This window comes from Salvelinus fontinalis, chromosome 31 (assembly GCF_029448725.1).
Source record: "Salvelinus fontinalis isolate EN_2023a chromosome 31, ASM2944872v1, whole genome shotgun sequence".
NCBI lineage: Eukaryota > Metazoa > Chordata > Actinopteri > Salmoniformes > Salmonidae > Salvelinus > Salvelinus fontinalis.
The window spans coordinates 23,874,523-23,892,684 of NC_074695.1; the positions used below are offsets into that span (position 1 = coordinate 23,874,523).

Here is an 18,162-nt window from a genome sequence, read left to right on the forward strand (position 1 = left end):
AGCGAGTGACGTCACCGCTTGAAAGGCTATTAGCGCGCACCACCGCTAACTAGCTAGCCATTTCACATCAGTTACATATAGCCATGGTCATTTCAATACCTCATGGTTTTCGAAGAAAATGGCTTACAGAGGAGAATACAACTGTTTTGCTTTTGTCAACAGAAAAACTTAGGATCTACTATTGGGAGACTTGTAAACAAATGATCCTCTTGGAAATAAAAAGTACATTTGCTCTAATGAAATATCCCATTACAGGGTTCAGTCAGACAGTGGCAAGTCAAATTCAAGGACTTTCAAGTACTTTTTCAAGTACTAATATTTATTTTCAAGGACCATCGCTTTGTAATAGTTCCTATATGCAATTGTTTAGTCGCCACGAGATGGCAGTATATTGCAAAAACCTAATGAAAAAAAATGCTATTGATCACTAGCTTACATTCTGACCACACCGCTTACGTCGCGTGCATTACAAAATAAATTTACACATACATGTTATTCAATCATTGCACCAACACTGCTCGCGCGCGCCAACGAGTGTCTGCCTTGCCAAGCGCCAAAATAAAAGTCAGTTCTATTTGTGATGCTGAAGTCCGCAAGTCCTGCCTCTCCCAACTCCTCTTTGGACTATAGAAGCAGATACCCACGTGCCATCTCCTCCTTGGTTATACCCACGTGGGTGATTGAAAGATGAACTGAGGTCGGACGGTCATCGTGGTAATACTATGAAAGTTAGATGCCAATCCCCATATAAAGTGCAGAGAAGACAAGGTCTGGAAGGAGGAGAGTTGACTAGAAAGGATTCGGTTGACCGTTTTATGTATGGGTTAATTGTCGTAGTAGAGGACCTTGTGCATTTCGGGTAAAATAACAACTCAACATTTTATAGCCCAGGACAAATTAGCTAGGCAACAGCAAGCTAGCTAAATAGGACAAATTAGCTAGCGTGCTAAATTGCTATCAATGTTTAATGCTTTTCGACCTGTTCCCAAATTAATATAATTGGTTCAGAGTTTGTTTTGATATTCCAACCTGTGTGTCGTGATCGCGTTTGGTGTGGGGGGACAAAATCAATTTGCACACAATGGTGCACGTTCAGTCTGGGAATGGTGTTAGATGTTCTACTCAATAATATGTTTCACTACTTATTTACTACATATATGAGTGTTAAGTCAATACTGAAAAATGTTGCGTTTATATTTTTGTTCCGAGTACATAATAGATTGTCTTTATATTTCAATGCTCTTTATATTTCACTAGATTTTAGCTTACACAGGCTGTCCCAACACATCATGACATGAAAGGAAATTCTGACAGTGTGAAAGGCCCTTAGTTCATTCTAAAATGTTGTATTCCTTACCCATTTGAAGAGAAACAAGTTATTAATGTGTTTTATTAAGATTAAAGATTCTCTCAGGGGACACTATTTACATTTTAGGAGACCACACATGGGTCCTGGAGCCCAAATTTGAGAAGCACTGTACTACTAACCTCTCTCACTACTTGCTTCAATGCTACCTCTTGCTGTGTATCTCCTTTGCATCCTTCATTGCAGCCTGACTCACCACTGTCTGTCTCACTACTCACTGTTAAGAAAAGGTATTTTGTTATGAGAATTTATAGTAGTCCATCTTTATAGCCATAGAGCCCTTGAGCTACATAGCTAACTAGACATCTGACTGAAATATCAACGACTTTTACTAGTTGTACACTCATTCTCCGAGAGTCAGGGGGTTTTTGTTTGGGGGATGTCTGTTGACACCCCAGGAATCAATGGATGTTGAAAAAAATCCCACTGTCAGCGACCTCTCACGCACTTGTCACACTATAGGTCTGGCCTAAGGTAGTTCGTAGGCAGTTTCCCGTTGGACAGAGAGATGAGTGACGCAATAATACGCGGTTAAAATATAATTAACTAAATAAAAAGGCGAGTAAAAGCTATTTCACACATAAAAAGGTGCTTAAACGGCGTTTATCCTCTACTACATTCTGAACGGGTCTGGCGAAAACCATGAATAAACATAAATATTCTGCAGGTGTGCTTTTATTTACAGTTGCCGGCATTTTAGCTATCGATGTGACATTTGTCGGCGCCGAATCAGTTTTATGCCCCATCAACAAAAATGTAAACAATTGAGTTATTGAGCGCACTCTTTGATAATAAACAAATATACTACTATTTATTCACCATTTAGTGCTCATGTATATGATTGGTAAAATATGATGTCAGCAACACGTACCGATTGTAAAATAATAATTTAATCCCCAAAACAGTTTCCTCGCTGGAAGCCTGAAGATTTTTCAAACCACTCTGGAAATTCGGATCCACCTCGAAGTCATATGAATCGAACCGACTGTAAGCAGACTCCATTTCACGCGTAGAATGTTATTGTCGCTCATGAAGCTGATACATGTATTGAAATATGCAAATATATACTTTAATCTACTACACCGTATGTATCTGTAAGATGTTTTCTTGTCCAACTGAAAGAAAATATGTCTTCTTCGGTGGGGGTTCATCGGCATTTGGCCGTCAACGTTATGGTGCATTACCGCCACCTACTATCCTGGAGTGTGGGCCAGCGACAAGGAGGAAAGTGCTTGTTTAGCCAGTACATCAGCTGCCACATTCCCCTCCACCCCACATGGGCTGGGACCCAAGTAAATCTTGTCTGTGTACCACAGGAGGTTGGTGGCACCTCAATTGGGGAGGACGGGCTTGTGGTAATGGCTGGAGCGAAATCAGTGGAATGGTATCAAATACATAGTTTTACATAGTCCTCCACTCAGCAGACGGGGATGATCTTTCTATGATGAAGCTCTTGTTTACTGCACTATGCAATTGGATAATATCTGGGAAAACTGTTGTTGAAATCAGGGGTGAAAGTCAGAGAGGAATGTAGAGCGGGAGGGAGGAACTGTAAGTCTTCCCTGACTACAGTGACAGGACATCTGATCTCATTAACTGCTTAGTGTGATTTCCGCTTTGTTTGTGTGCATGTGACACACTATGAACAGCTGGCCATATACCCTATCCTCCTCACCCCTTCTAAGACCCACATTTCTGTGGCTGAGGTACGTCTCAAAGTGAGCTGTCAACTTTGCTCTTATAACCTGCTCAGGCCACTGATCAGAACCAGGGCCAGTAGGTTATTACTTTGTAACACTGGTCAGACGTGCTCAACCAACAGAGTACTAACAGACAGCCACATGGTTATAGTACATATACAGTGCCTTCGGAAAGTATTCAGACCCCTTGACTTTTTCCACATTTTGTTAGGTTACTCTAAAATTGATTAAATAGTTTTTTTCTTCCCCCTCATCAATCTACACACAATACCCAATAATTGTGGGGTCAAAGCAAGAACTGTTTTTTAGATTTCTTTTGCTATTTCACTAAAAATAAAGAACGGATATGACAGTATTCAGACCCTTTACTCAGTACTTTGTTGAAGCACATTTGGCAGCGATTACAGCCTCAAGTCTTTTTGGGTATGACGCTACTGGCTTGACACCTGTATTTGGGGAGTTCCTCCCATTCTTCACTGCAGATCTTCTCAAACTCTATCAGGTTGGATGGGGAGCTATTTTCAGGTCTCTCCAGAGATGTTCGATTAGGTTCAAGTCCGGGTTCTGGATCGGCCACTCAATGACATTCAGAGACTTTTCCTGAAGCCGCTCCTGCGTTGTCCTGGCAGTGTGTTTAGGGTTGTTGTCCTGTTGGAAGGTGAACCTTCACCCCAGTCTGAGGTCCTGAGCGCTCTGGAGCAGGTTTTCATCAAGGATCTCTCTGTACTTTGCTCCGTTCATCTTTGTCTCGATCCCGACTAGTCTCCCAGTCCCTGCCACTGAAAAACATCCCCACAGCAGGATGCTGCCACCACCATGCTTCACAGTAGGGATGGTGTCAGGTTTCCTCCAGACGTGACACTTGGCATTTAGGGCAAAGAGTTCAATCTTGTTTTTATCAGACCAGAGAATCTAGTTTCTCATGGTCTGAGTCTTTAGGTGCCTTTTGGCAAACTCCAAGCGGGCTGTCATGTGCCTTTTACTAAGGAGTGGCTTCCGTCTGGCCGATCTCTACCATCAAGGCCTAATTGGTAGAGTGCTGCAGAGATGGTTGTCCATCTGGAAGGTTCTCCCATCTCCACAGAGGAACTCTGTCAGAGTGACCATCGGGTTCTTGGTCACCTCCCTGACCAAGGCCCTTCTTCACCGATTGGTCAGTTTGGCCGGGTGGCCAGCTCTAGGAAGAGTCTTGGTGGTTCCCAACTTCTTCCATTTAAGAATGATGGAGGCCACTGTGTTTTTGGGGACCTTCAATGCTGCAGACATTTTTTGGTACCCTTCCCCAGATCTGTGCCTCGACACAATCCTGTCTCGGGGCTGTCCGGACAATTCCTTCGACCTCATGGCTTGGCTTTTGCTCTGACATGCACAGTCAACTGTGGAACCTTATATAGACAGGTGTGTGCCTTTCCAAATCATGTCCAATCAATTGAATTTACCATAGGTGGACTCCAATCAAGTTGTAGAAACATCTCAAGGATGCTCAATGGAAACAGGATGCACCTGAGCTCAATTTCAAATCTCATAGCAAAGGGTCTGAATACTTATGTAAATAAGGTATTTCTGTTTTTTGACTTTAATATATTTGTAAAAAAACAACAGTTTTCACTTTGTCATGATGGGGTATTGTGTGTAGATTGATGAGAAACACATCATTTAATCAATTCTAGAATAAGGCTGTAACGTAACAAAATGTGGAAAAAGTCAAGGGGTCTGAATACTTTTCCGAACAGCACTGTACGTACAGTACAAGTATGGACAGCATTAATTACAGTACAGAATTGCATAATATAGTAGTTTATTCATTCCGACAATATTCTTACAGATTTACAAAATATTATTTAGTTCTATAAGATAATACAAAATCAATGAGTACTGGCAATTGTAAGTGCCTTGGTGTGTCCAAAAAGGTTGTTGCATATTGTAAAAGGGTGAAGTGCCATGGGCTGAACTGAAAGAAGAAAAAAGATGATCTAGCACAGAATTTCTTACATAACTCCTTCTCTTTCAAAAAGGACATGCTACAGGCAGATAATAGGCATGTATGTATCTCAAATAACTATACCCCCTATCATAATGGGTTCTGAAGTACTTCCCTCTATCCATTCATCCTGATGACTGAAAGCAGAATTCCAGAACACAGGCCTTGGATTCTCCATGTCCCTTGTAATCTTTATCAGCTGTCCAGTGGTGTCAATGTGATACTGCTCCACCCCCTTATTCACAGTTGGAGTTGGGCTCTCCTGACCCACAACCGTTTACAGCGGAGGAATATCTATTATGCTGTAGCTTGGTCAGGGCCAAGGCGAGATGATCGGGCAAAGCAGAAGGACAAGGACTTGGAACTGCTACAGTCATAGTTCCCATCCTGAGAGAGAGATGGATGGAGTGAGAGAGAGGGGGAGGGAGAGACAGAGGAATAACATACATTAGCCAGTAAGTTGAATATGAGAGTGAGGCTCAGTACAGTGAGTACAGTATTTGTTTAGTTTGTGGATCCTTCTCAAAACCAAGCATGCTAACTAGTATGTGTGGACAGACATGAGCCACTAGCCAATAAGTTGAATATACGTAAGGTACAGTATGTGTTCAGTGTGTGGATCCTGTGTTGGATAGGCCTACAGTACTCACCTCCAGTGTCAATTTACTCTCCCGGCTCAGGTCTCTTCTGAGAGCCTGGTTCTGACTGTGGGCCTGACTGGGGCAGTTATCCTCCTTCTGGCCGCGGCACGCTTCCTCTCTCTGCTTCATGAACCTCTGGTTCCCAATCCTGGCGACACTGTCGTTCCTGTGTACTGGTGCAGCAGGGGGGCGAGTGGGCACAACCTCCAGGGTTTTATGAGTTGGACTGCATTTCCCCTTCTGCCCCCCGCACGGTGCTGTTGCTTGTGCTGGCTTGTCTGCTCGACCACTCATTTTGCGCAGGAACTCTGTGACTAGGCCGTACCGGTTGGCACCACCAGGTTTTCTGGTGGGTTTAGTGTTGTTCCCTCCACTGCTCAATTCACTGTTTATTGTGCTATGGTGAATAAGCCTTGGACCAGCTCTGGGATTGATGGGGCGGGCCCAGGTTGGCCCAGCAGGACCCCGATGGGAAAGGCTCCACAAAACACCCTCCCTGCCAGGAGTGGCAGAGGAGGTGGAGGAGTTGGAGGTGGTGGTGAAACCAGTTGTGGAGGAAGGGGAGATGGACGATGAAGATGAAGCAGAGGCAGAGTATCTGCGGTACATTTTTGGGGAGGTGGAGCCTGACTTGGACCTCTCGGTTCTCCCTGGGAGCCTCTCAAGGGAAGTCGAGATCTGTTGAGTGCGGGTAGAGAGGCGTAAAGGGTTGCCTCTCACTGCACTTACACTGTAGGGCCCATCCGTCTGTAGACCCACACTCACCATCTGTGGGTGCATCTGGGTCTGAGTCCCTGTGGTGGCCACGTCCACTGTCCATCCCCCACTCACGATCACCCTCCCCTTCCTCCTCTCCGGCGAACTGGAGTGAACTGGCTGTCGTAAGCTAGCTGTCATCTCCTTCATGTCGTCGCTCAAGTTAGCGGAGAGCCTCAGACATAAGGGAGTGAGAGAGCTTTGGGACGTACTAAGCCTGGCAGAGATTACACTGGTAGTAGAATTTCTATCAGTGTTGGTAATGTGCCTCAGATGAGCTAGATGGACTCTCCGTGCAGACGGGGGACTGTAGTAGATGCGGAGGACAGTCTTCTCTGGGGCAGTGCGGCTACTGTCCAGGGTCAACTGGTCCAAGTTTAGATTAGGGAAGCTAGGAGGCATGATGGGGTGGTCCCAGGTCTTAAAGGGGTCTTCTCGGTCTAGCTGGGCAGTCTCTTGGCTGAGGTAACACCAGTTCTTCTTCTTGGACCCTAATGTAGAGCGGTCTGGTTTGGTCTTATTTCTTGTCTGTGGGGAAATAAGAGTATCTTCATATTGTGGTGGAAAGAGCACAGAAACCCAGGGGAAACAGCCATGTAAAGAAATACATCTGCTCTTCCCAATTCAAAGGCTCACTGGTCCAAGCAACACCACGGGCTAGTAGCTAGCTAGTCGTCTCGTATTTCTGTCTGTCTCCTGTCAACAGCTGAAATATTTGCAATTGGTCTTTTTGATTTAAATTGCTATTCTGTTTGCCAGAAAAATAATCTTCTTTACATTAAAATGTGATCATGGTAACCACAAACCTGTTTATTGTTCAACATGTGGAAGAAAACCACTTCCCTGTTTTGAAACAACGGGATATGATGAAGACACGTAGATGTACTATAAACAAAGTGAATGTTTTACACTCGAAATGTAGCCTACTAATTGTTTTTGAACAATGACACACCGACCACGAGCCAGTCAGTCATGAGTTCAGTGCGCTTTCTTTTCTATCCACACAAACCCAGACTTCATTCCAACTTTCTCTCCTCCACACTCTACCTTTCTCTCTCCCCTTTCTCTCTCTCTGGCTCTTTCTTTTTCTCTTCATTGCTCACTTCCTCCCTCTCACATATTTCCTCTCTGGGATTGTGTGGGTGTTGTAATGCAGTGGATGCACATGTTAGTTCTGCTTTTGGCAGTAGCCCCCACAAGAGCTTAGCCTAAATACTGTGGCACCGTTGATCTCATGGTGTCTGTACTGCGTGCAGGCAGGCTAGGGAGAACCCCTGCCAGATAGAAGACATCAGCTGGGCTTACTGCTGAATCACATCCAATCACATGCTTCCAAACACAACACAACACAACACAGGACATATAAACATGGGAGCCTGGTGGCTGGAGGAAACAGAAAATAAAATACTTCCTTACCTCAGTTATTTCTCTCTGTATGCCTCTAGGATGGCCTGGCTGGTCTGGATACTCATGTGCATCAGTCTTACATGTGCTGCACTCCATCTGAGTTATGAAAAGAAAGAGTGAGGTATTACAGTCTGTGATGATTTCTCTGAATCAGGATATCTGTCTGATCCACTTGCCTTAGAACGTAATAGTGGTGTATCCCTCATTGTAAGGGATAATGATCTTAAGTATCAACTTATGTAATTGGACAGTGACTTCATAGGCTGAGCCCACAGCGGGACAGTGGCATTAGCTCACCTTGGAGACTAAACCTTTCCAGTCTGATGCCCATGTGGCCTTCGCATCCTGTCCTGCCATGCTGTCCTCTGAGTCCTGCAGCTCTGTGCCCAAGTACTGCAGCAACCCGTGTAGTATAGACATAGTCGTAAGATCTCTGCTCTGTAAAAAAAGATAAAAGTTTAACATACTTAAAATCTTGGCTTTCATTGTTACTTACTGAAATAAAGGGATTTATGAAAATCTCAGTCACAGTATGTTGCAATTCATGTTCCCCTACATTCCCTTTCCCTCATACCTCTTTGCCCTCCAGGCCAGATCTCTTCCTCACACCGCGCTGGTGGAGGACCCAGAGCACCTTCAAAGTGAGCTTCATCATGGGGTCCCTGCAGCTGTCGAGGTGGTCTGACTGTGTTGCTCGTCTTACTCTCTCCTTCACCACTGCTGTGCGCAGGCCTTCACCTGTTTCCTTCTTGGCTGAGACCTCTGTGTTGTTTTGTGTGTCCTGATCAGCCAGGGATGGGATTGCGGTGGGATCCCAATTTCCTTCAACCCTCAACTCTCCTCCTTGTGTCACCAATAACTCCACCCTCCCCATTAAGGCTAACAGCATTGCCTGCAGAAGCTCCAGAGCCTCATACAGGTGTTCTTGCATGAGTGGGTCCAGAGCCAGAGGATGGGCTTTACCCTGAGGGTAAGACTTTGCCCGGGCGATGTGGGGAGATAAGGGAGGGGAGCTGTAGCCATTCTTGGCCAGTGAGACAAAAAGCTGGATAGCTGAGGTCACAAGGCAGACATGATCTCGCAAGGCAAGGAGGGCCTCATGGTCTTTCACATTCAAGGCATGGGCAACACTGTCTCTGCGTGTATAACTCTGCTGGTTGTCCAGGGGCTCCCATTCCCCACCTACAGATCCCTCGAGAGGGATCTGACTGAGGGGACTCAATCTCTCCGTCTGAGGTTGGTCTCTACGCTGTATTTCCATCACCTCCTCCTGAGAACACTCAATCACACTCCTTCTCTGTTCTTCCCTCTTCTCCTGCTCAAACTGCATACACTCCATCCTCAAGCTCTGTTGACAATCCTCTACATCCCTCACATAAAGCGGTGGTAGATCCCCATTGTCCCTGGCCCCCTTCTGTGGCTGCTCCTCTTCCTCCTCTCCTCCTCCTCCTAATACTCTCTCCCTCATGTCGCTCATCTCCGCCCGGAGGCCATGGTTCTCCACCTCCAGCTCTACAATACGGTGGCTCAGCAGCGTCGCTTCCTCCTCCACCAGCCGCAGGTGAACCTTGACCTCTGCCTCCCTGGTGTGGGGGGACTTGGCAGTACCACCCTCAGAGGAGTGGGCAGCAGCATCTACGTCTCCATAGGCCGAGCGGTACTTTGACAGAACCTCACGCATGCACTCACTTTCCGACACCATCTTGGTCAGCTTCTTGCACATGAGAGTTGATTCCTCCTTGGCAAAGTGAAGCTGGCACTTCAGATCAGCACTGTCATCCTGAGAAGTCAAATGGCACAACAATGTGATTAAAGATTACTTAAAATGTACTCTAATGAAGTCACTTATATGAAAATATTATATTAGATCTTTACCTGGGGAGACAGCTTCTTCTCAGTCTTGCTGGTTGGTGATCTGACATTTTTCCTCTTCAGAGAACTCTGAGAAGTAAAGTAAAACAAATGTCAAAGAATTCTGATGATTCAACAGTATCATTAACGGCATAGTTACCACGCTATGAAAACATGACAGAGGAGGAGAAGATATAGATATCATCCTAATAAACCAACTTTCTTTCAGCTTTCCTCCCCTGTCTCCTTCCTGTCTGTCACTCCTGTCGGTATCTCCGAATATTCTTTGAGATTCTTACAGGATATCAATGTTTACACACAGCATTTAATGTCCAAGAGAAACAAACCAAGAGAGTCAAAGTACATGTGTACACAAATTAATTTGTTCCATTACAAACACACTGTTTGTCTATGTCTTATAACGTCCCAACATGAACTTCCTGTATGAGTTGTGTATGTTTGCACAGCAGAGTATGAGAGGAATGTAGGTTGGTGTCACCGTGTCAGTCTCTGTCTTTCTCATGTCTCAAGCAGGGATCACTGGGGTTAAAGTACTAAAAATAATAATCTTACTGAGGTTTTGCAGTAGGAATAGCCCCGTCAAAACTTGGTCTGTAATAAATAGACTCCGAGGCAGTGAACAGTGGATGAGTCTGGCGTTAAAAGAACAACAATAAACAGCACTGTGACAACCAATATGATATTATTATCACCACCCTTAAGGTCTGTCTCAAAGCAAGGCAGCAACCAAGACAGGCATATTGCAGTAACCGTGGTGTTCGTTAAAATCTTCCTTTACACTGATGTTGACTAGGTTCCCTGGTAATAGTCTACCCAGATTAGGTAATCTAAGTGGATTTCCTAGTCAGGATCAAAAGGAGTAGCAGCTGTCTCAGATGAGCAGACGAGGCTGAGTTGACGACAAAGTACCGAATCCTGGATTAAATTTAAACACGCGTAGCTGGACTGCACTGCACTGCACTGTCATTAAGAAAGACCTGCATGGGTGACTCCATGGCCACCAGTTGATGACATGGAATTAAGTGATAGTATGGCAGTATGCCAGTACCTAAGCCACAGCCTTTTTGATGCTGTAATACATCCTCCTGACCCAGATTTACCCATGCTTAATAGAACCAGAGGAGAGAGAGATATAACTATTTACCTATTTTGGTCCCTCTTTCTCTCTTTCTGTAGACCCTGGTGAGAAATATGTCAACTGTGTCCCCCAAGTTCAGCCTCCTTTACATCTAATCAAATGGCTACCCAGACTATGTTTTTGTGGACTTTACTATAGTATTCACTGTAGTGAATAATGTAGTATTTACTGTACTATACTATAACATTTACAGGTAAATATTGTATAAATACTGTCGTAAAATAAAACTGTAGTATATACTAAAGTAATTAATGCATGTCGTTGTGGATTGTAGTATACACTGTAGTGTTTTTGCAGAAATTACTGGTATTTACTATAGTTTTTTTGTTTTATTATTTTTGACATAGAGTGCAGGTTTTTTCCTTGAGGAAACCCATTGGAGTAATACTAAAAGAACACATTTTCAATAACCTGTAGGTGGGACTGGGATCTGAATGGATAGTTCAGCGCTTCTGCTCTTTCCTATCATCTGTAGGGAACACAATATATGGTCTATACTTGGCATGTAGATTTCTCAATTATGTGTGGCACAAATTGGTCTTTGGGGAGAGGAATGGGCAGGGTATATGCTAATTAAACTAATACAGTTGGTGGTGGATAGTAGTAGTTGATGGTGGTGTGTAAAAGCAGTACTTCTCTGGCTTTCTCCATCTCGTCCTGTTGAACTTGCTTTGCCACCTCCAGCTCCTGTTGCCTCTCCCGAAGCGCCTCGTTCTCCCACTCCAGCCGGGAGTTCTTCTGTTGCACGGACTCCAACTCATTGTGCAGGCGGAGGGATACACTCTTTGCTACCTGTGAACAGAAGTCAACCACAACAAACTTTAAATACTATAAAACACTAACAGACAACTGTCTTTGTTGGAGGGAATTAGAGGTTGTTTTTGACGTAATAGTGCATTAGATAACAATAATTTTGTGGCTTTGTCATAGAAAATTTCAAGATAATTTTCCAGATATCAGCCTTCAAAACAACAGCCCTGTGTTTTCTGCATTGTAATAAGGTGAATGAAACATCCCTCGAGGAGCAACCTAGGGCAGGTCCAGATGGTGCATGTGATTGTAAGGTGGTGTTCAGCACATTATTATATTGTGCTATTTACTCTCCAAGAGAAACTATACTGTATCTGTATTTTTACATCTTTTGGCAGTAATACAAAAAGACAGAACATCTCCGTGTTAGAATGTGAAGAGGGGAAGAGGGGGTAAGGGGGAAGCCAAAAGTACCAGATTCTCTGCCATGCTACCGGTGGGCATTCTATCACCACACACAGCTGAGCAAAGAAACATTGCAGCATTGCAGCCTCCAACAGAGGAATCAGCCCACATGCCAGTAAACTTTCCACAGTGATCTACCCACTCAGCCATTGAGGCTGGTCGGTCAGAGTAATTGTATTTGTCATAATATCTCTTTAATGTCTTTAATTGGGCAGTTCACAGCAAGTGGCAACCACAAAAATGACACTCCACCACAACAAAACCCAAACAAAAGCGCACACACTCACAGATATATTAAACAGACATACTTCACATTTCTTGAAGCACATCTGACAGGATGTAACAGTAAGCTGAGGCATAAAACATTGTTAAATACTGTAATAACAGTTTAATGTGCACTTAAAAAACTGAGTCATAGGATGTGAGCAGTGCAGTTGATGTAAAACACCCTGAACTCATGAAACAGTAGAGTGGAATGTACAGCCATTCAAAGGGATTTTTTCTGGGTTTGGTACATTGACTGGAATCATAATGAATCACTCGACCCTGTTGATAACACTATGCAACAGAGCAAGAGAAGGAGGGATTACAGTACAGTCCCTACAGGACAAAGATGCCTGAAAATGAAAAGTTGCTTTGAGTGAGTACTCCACACACATAAACACACAGACCCCTCACCTTGACGTCATGCTCCAGGGAGCGGACCAGTTCCCCTTCCACCTGGCCAGTCTGGGCCACCCTGAGGCTGCGGCGCTCGGCCTTGCGGAGGCGGTACTGCAGGATGCGACACAACTTGTTGGCCTGCTCCAGCTGCAGCCGCAGCTCCTGAAGCTGACACACCTCATCCTCCAGGAACAGATCCCGCATCTCCAGCATCTCACAGCGCATCTCCTCCATCTCATCCTGGACAGGACAACCAACAATCATCATCATCATCAACAGCATCATTGTGTGTGTGTGTGTGTGTGTGTGTGTGTGTGTGTGTGTGTGTGTGTGTGTGTGTGTGTGTACTATGTAGGGGAGGAATGGAACCAAAAATCGACTCTGGCATTTCTAACACATGGCAAAACATTTTTTTGAGGCCCCAATTAATTAGCCAGATAATGATAATTTTTCCCACTGTGAGTGATGCCTTTTGATGATCCTTGTGCTTGCTGCGGCTCCTGCATGCTAGTAATTAAGGTGACATGGCCAATTACAGAAAGTATCTAAGCTGCTCTGCTAAGGAAAGTCTGTCTGTCTAACCTTGACAACAACTGATGTCATGTGCGTGGCTGCGTTCTGGTTTCAATCCTTCAGTATTAATCTATATTCAAATCAGTCGATATTCAACTATTCTTTATAATAAGAGGGACCAAGCCCCTAGACTTGAGGCAATGTGTGAAATAATAAAATTCCCCATTTTACGCGTAATGACATGTACATTTAATGAATCATCTTACTTTCAAATACTCATTTTCCGATCTCAAATCGTCGTTTTCTCTGACAAGATCCTCGTGCGTCTCGTCCACGAGCTCCCGGGTCGGTTCTGAATAAACTATGGATGCTCCGCTGACATTCAGCGAGAGAAGGGAAGCAAAAACGGACCCTCCGCATCCAGGAGAATAGTTTCCATCCCCGACAGAATGCATGATAGAATTGTCCTGTAATAGGCCTAGACGTTTGAATGCGCTGCCTCCAGTACTCATATCGCGTATACTGATTTGTGCATTCCCACTCGACCTGTCTCTATTTGCCTGTCTTTCTCCACCACTTGGGCCAGTCTCGCAGCTTGGAGACGGAGTGTCCGCAGAAAGTTGGTTTCCCGCCGATGCAGTCAGAAATCCCTCCGTCCAGTCAGAACTTCTGTCCGAGTAGGATAGCTTCCCTGACACACAACCTGAATCCTTGCTCAAATCCTTCGAAGCATTGCTAGCTTCATATCGTTTTCTCGGTGTGCTTAGATTTTTTTGGCACTCGGTAACGGATGGTGCGCCCCTTCCTGTGCGCTTCCCTTTCTCCAGTTTAATCTCTTTCCCTTTGTCCATGATGCGCCGGACATTCCCTGTTGACCTGGATGAGCCTGGGGCATGTTTGGGCGGCGCATTCGATGGGGTTCGCTTTTTCTTCATGCTGACACCCTGTTGCGCCTTGGGCTGTCTTTGTCCCATGTGCGCCTGTCTTGGCACCGGACTGTCAACATCTCTGCTGTTCATTTCTTTTCCGTTTTTCTTAATATATAGCCTAGTGCATAAAATGAAGAATTGTCCTTAATTAATTAATACAGTCTATTATTATTTGTTGAGTCCAACAAAATAAACGGAATGAGTTATAACAGAATTTCCAGAATTTTCTGTAGAAGTGACTGACAGAAGGAAGGAGAGACCAGCGCACTTCAGTTCATCCTTCGGTCGGTCGGTCAAGTGTGTGCTGTCACATTGCTTGATTTAAACCGGACAAGAAATGTAAGCATACCCCGCCCATCTTTCGCGCGCGCACTGTGGCAAATTATGGGCTTTGCACATCATGCATTCTGCACTGAGCATAACGCAACATTATAGGCTACGGTCTATTGGTCATATGTTAATATCATGGGCGCAACTTTGGTTTTAGAAGTGGGGGGACATAATTATTATTTTATTTTTTAATCAAGTCGAATGAACACCGTTGCCTCGTTTTGTATCACATTCCAATTATACAACTGGGGGGGATAAAAAAGTACATTTCAGAATGTGAAGGGGACATGTCCCCCCACCCCCAGTGAAAGTTGCGGCCCTGGTTCATACTGTTTATTTAATTTAATTGAACCTTTATTTAACAGGGCAAGTCAGTTAAGAACAACTTCTTATTTACAATGACGGCCTACCAAAAGGCAAAAGGCCTCCGGCGGGGACAGGGTTTGGAATTAAAAATAAATAACAATATAGGACAAAACACACATCACAAAAAGAAAGTCGTGGAGTAATAGCCTAATGTCTGGAGTAATAGCCTAATTAACTATGAGGCTACCCACTGGACACACACTTGTTGAATCAACATTTGTTGATGTTGAACCAACGTGGAATAGACGTTGAATTGCTATAAAGGCGGTTCCAGTTATTCCTCAATTTCATTCCAAAATAGAATATAATGGAATGTTATATTGAAATCCCAATTTTCATTTATTCTATTGCTGTGATGGGCTACATTTTGCCATGCAAACATCTTATTATTTCTAGACAAACTTATGGGAAAATGAAACAGCCCATCCAATGGGTGTACTCAATTCAGTTCTGGGCGGCTGAGGTTCCGGGTGTCCCCAGTGCACCCATGTTCTTTTTTGATAAATGACTCCCTCAAGTGGCCAGAAAATAGAAATTACAACTCTTGCAACGCTGCCACTGAGACTATCAGATGAGGTGATGTATTATAGCACCCGTTATTCTGGTCGTCACTAGTTACCACATCCACAAAGTCGTAATTATGTCAAATTTCTCTTCTTAAACTCTGCTTTTAAACCTAACCTTAGCCACACTGCTAACGTTATTCCAACCCTAACCTTAAATTAGGACCAAAAGACAAATTTTTTGACTTTGTGGCTGTAGTAACTAGTGACAACTCGTTTATCAGTGCTTTGTCCTCGGAGCGACACCGTAGTCCATCATTTTTTAAATTATGAATAAAACAAATACAAAACAGAAATATACAAACAAGAGTACAGAAATATACAAACAAGAGTACATAAACCTAACAGACAGCGGTATTACATATCGATATATATATATTCAATTTGTCAAAAAGTTTTATGGTACGTATTGCTTTTTTGTTTTTACACTTACTGATCATTACAAAATAATATTTCACTTCTATCTTAAACAATGTGAAGAGGGGTTTGTTCTCCGCCCACTGATAAATAAAATGTATTACATTCCTTAAATTATTTAAATTGTATTTTCAGTCGTTAGCTGACGTATGCTAGCCGTTTGAATCTGTGATTCAGCACCCGTTTAGCGCGCGGCTGTCGAAAAATCCAAAGACATTGGAGTGTAGTAACACAGAACAACGAGACAGATATTTCACCGGGTGTATAAATGTGAAGCATCCGTTTTGCGTTTCACAATACCATCCCCATCAACCTACGTGTGTCAGGGAACCACAGCGAGATGATCCAATTCCTGCTTATTAAGTCTCCTCAGGTTCCCGTGGTATCTGGATTCTCTTGGCTCCAGCGACACAACCTCCTTATTGACTAGTCTGCTGGTGCCATCATGGGCTGGAGAACGTTCTACCACACTCATTGCCTGACGTCAGCGCAGCCTGCCCCGGGACGTATTCCTGGGGGCTCGGAAGTTTCCCCGGACCTCCGCCATTCCCGCGGAGTACCAGGACCTCCGGGAGGTGTTCAGTGAGGCCCAGGCCACTTCACTTCCGCCGCACCGACCCTATGACTTCGGGATCGACCTTCTCGCAGGCACCACTCCACCCCGGGGACGACTGTACTCTGTCGGGTCTGGAGACCAAGGCTATGGAGACCTACATTGAGGACTCCCTAGCTGCAGGGTTCACCTGTCCTTCTGCCTCCCTCTCCACAAAGAAGAACCCTGCACCGGCGGGGGAGACAGAAGGACGTGCATCGACGACCGTGGTCTCAACGACATCACGGTGAAGAACTGCTACCACTCCTCCAAGCTTGTCCCCAACCCGGGCTCCCTTTGGACCCTGGCCTTTGTGCGACAACGCTTTTGGTGGGCTACCATGGTTCCTGACGTCACAAGCTGGACGAAGAGCACCCAATCAGGATGGTACAAAAACTGACGGACAAACACATTAATCTGCCACCCTTCACAAACATGCGAGTGAAACTGGCAACGCAGGTGTTTAGCCACACTGTCTCTGCAGGTAAAGAAGCACATGAACATAAATATCGACAATAATTTACAAATTCATACACTATACATTCAAGACTCTACACTAACCTGTTATTGCTTGAAAGTACTGTACTACCACATAACTATACCAATATTAATACATGTTGGCATGAAAAGATGGAACATCATAAAACATGATGTAGTAGTAATAAGGAATACTTCATATATTTGAGGAATGCAAACTATGTGGCAGCTAGGAAACTGCCTAAGGAGGCAGAATGCACAGCCCTGTTCCTGGAAAAAATGAACAAGTTGTTTGATGTTCTGAACTCAAGGTATGTTCATGTAACGGATGTGAAATGGCTAGCTAGTTAGCGGGTACGCGCTAGTAGCGTTTCAATCAGTTACGTCACTTGCTCTGAAACCCACGAAGCGCCGTTACCCATCGCTCCACAAAAGCCGCGGCCCTTGCAGAGCAAGGGGGGTTTCAGAGCAAGTGACGTAACTGATTGAAACGCTACTAGCGCGTACCCGCTAACTAGCTAGCCATCACCCCCCTTTCAACCTCCTCCTTTTCCGCAGCAACCAGTGATCCGGGTCACTGCACCAATGTAACAGTATAACTTTAGTACGTCCCATAGAAACCATGTGTTTAATGTATCTGACACCATTTCACTTATTTCACTCCAACCATTACCACAAGTCCGTCCTCACCAACTAAGGTACCACCAACCTCCTGTGTATTTGACAGAGTATAATACATACAAAACAGGATCATAAAAAATATTCACCAATTTCTTTTTAGGTCAGGAACTACTCCACCATGCCAGCGAGGCTTTAAACTAACCCTACGGAGTGTCCTAAAAATAATGAATGAAGCAGAGGAAAGTGCTTTAAAATGGCTATCACAGCCAAACTTAATCAGGACAGCTTAGAGGTAAATTGTGAGTTGTAATGTAATATCATGTCTGTTTATGTAGGGTAATCATGAGTCTTACATTGAATTAGAGGTCCCAAACCCAGCCGTCGTCAAATATATGTAGGCCTAGGCTAACGCATACAAAGCAGAAAGACGATCGTTTCCAAATAATCTATGGGACAATAAAAAAAATGTAAACCCAAGGTAGTCTGTCTGACCACTCGCTCCCACCCGCAGCATGAAAGATGCTGACCACGCCACAATGATTTCTGTCGGGACCCGCAGCCCTCTACATTGAATCACTCGCCCATTGTGCTAGTTGTTGTTGGTGATCAGTCTCC

At 44.4% G+C, this 18,162-nt stretch overlaps 1 protein-coding gene across 2 annotated transcripts; it reads right to left on the reverse strand.

The window, feature by feature from the left end:
* Positions 1-4,847: 4,847 nt before the first annotated feature.
* LOC129829888 (protein SOGA1-like) lies at positions 4,848-16,847 on the reverse strand. 2 transcript variants are annotated; one of them, XM_055891880.1, is made up of 9 exons: positions 13,519-16,847; positions 12,755-12,979; positions 11,495-11,653; positions 9,727-9,792; positions 8,426-9,631; positions 8,149-8,289; positions 7,861-7,947; positions 5,698-6,972; positions 4,848-5,434 (listed from the first exon to the last, which is right to left on the reverse strand). In XM_055891880.1, the coding sequence occupies exons 1-9, from the start codon at positions 14,269-14,271 to the stop codon at positions 5,345-5,347; spliced, it is 4,002 nt and encodes a 1,333-aa protein (XP_055747855.1). In that variant the 5' UTR covers positions 14,272-16,847; the 3' UTR covers positions 4,848-5,344. The 2 variants fall into 2 exon arrangements, with proteins under 2 accessions (XP_055747855.1, XP_055747856.1); XM_055891881.1 differs by having other exon boundaries at positions 16,175-16,844.
* Positions 16,848-18,162: the final 1,315 nt, after the last annotated feature.

What these genes read in the sequence shown, in the direction of transcription:
- LOC129829888 (XM_055891880.1), bottom strand. Translation starts at nt 14,271, where the DNA reads ATGAACAGCAGAGATGTTGACAGTCCGGTGCCAAGACAGGCGCACATG. An exon ending in CGGAAAATGAGTATTTGAAA is followed by an intron (nt 12,980 to 13,518) that starts GTAAGATGATTC and finishes TGTCCTGTCCAG; the next exon opens with GATGAGATGGAGGAGATGCG. An exon ending in CCCTGGAGCATGACGTCAAG is followed by an intron (nt 11,654 to 12,754) that starts GTGAGGGGTCTG and finishes TTCTGTTCACAG; the next exon opens with GTAGCAAAGAGTGTATCCCT.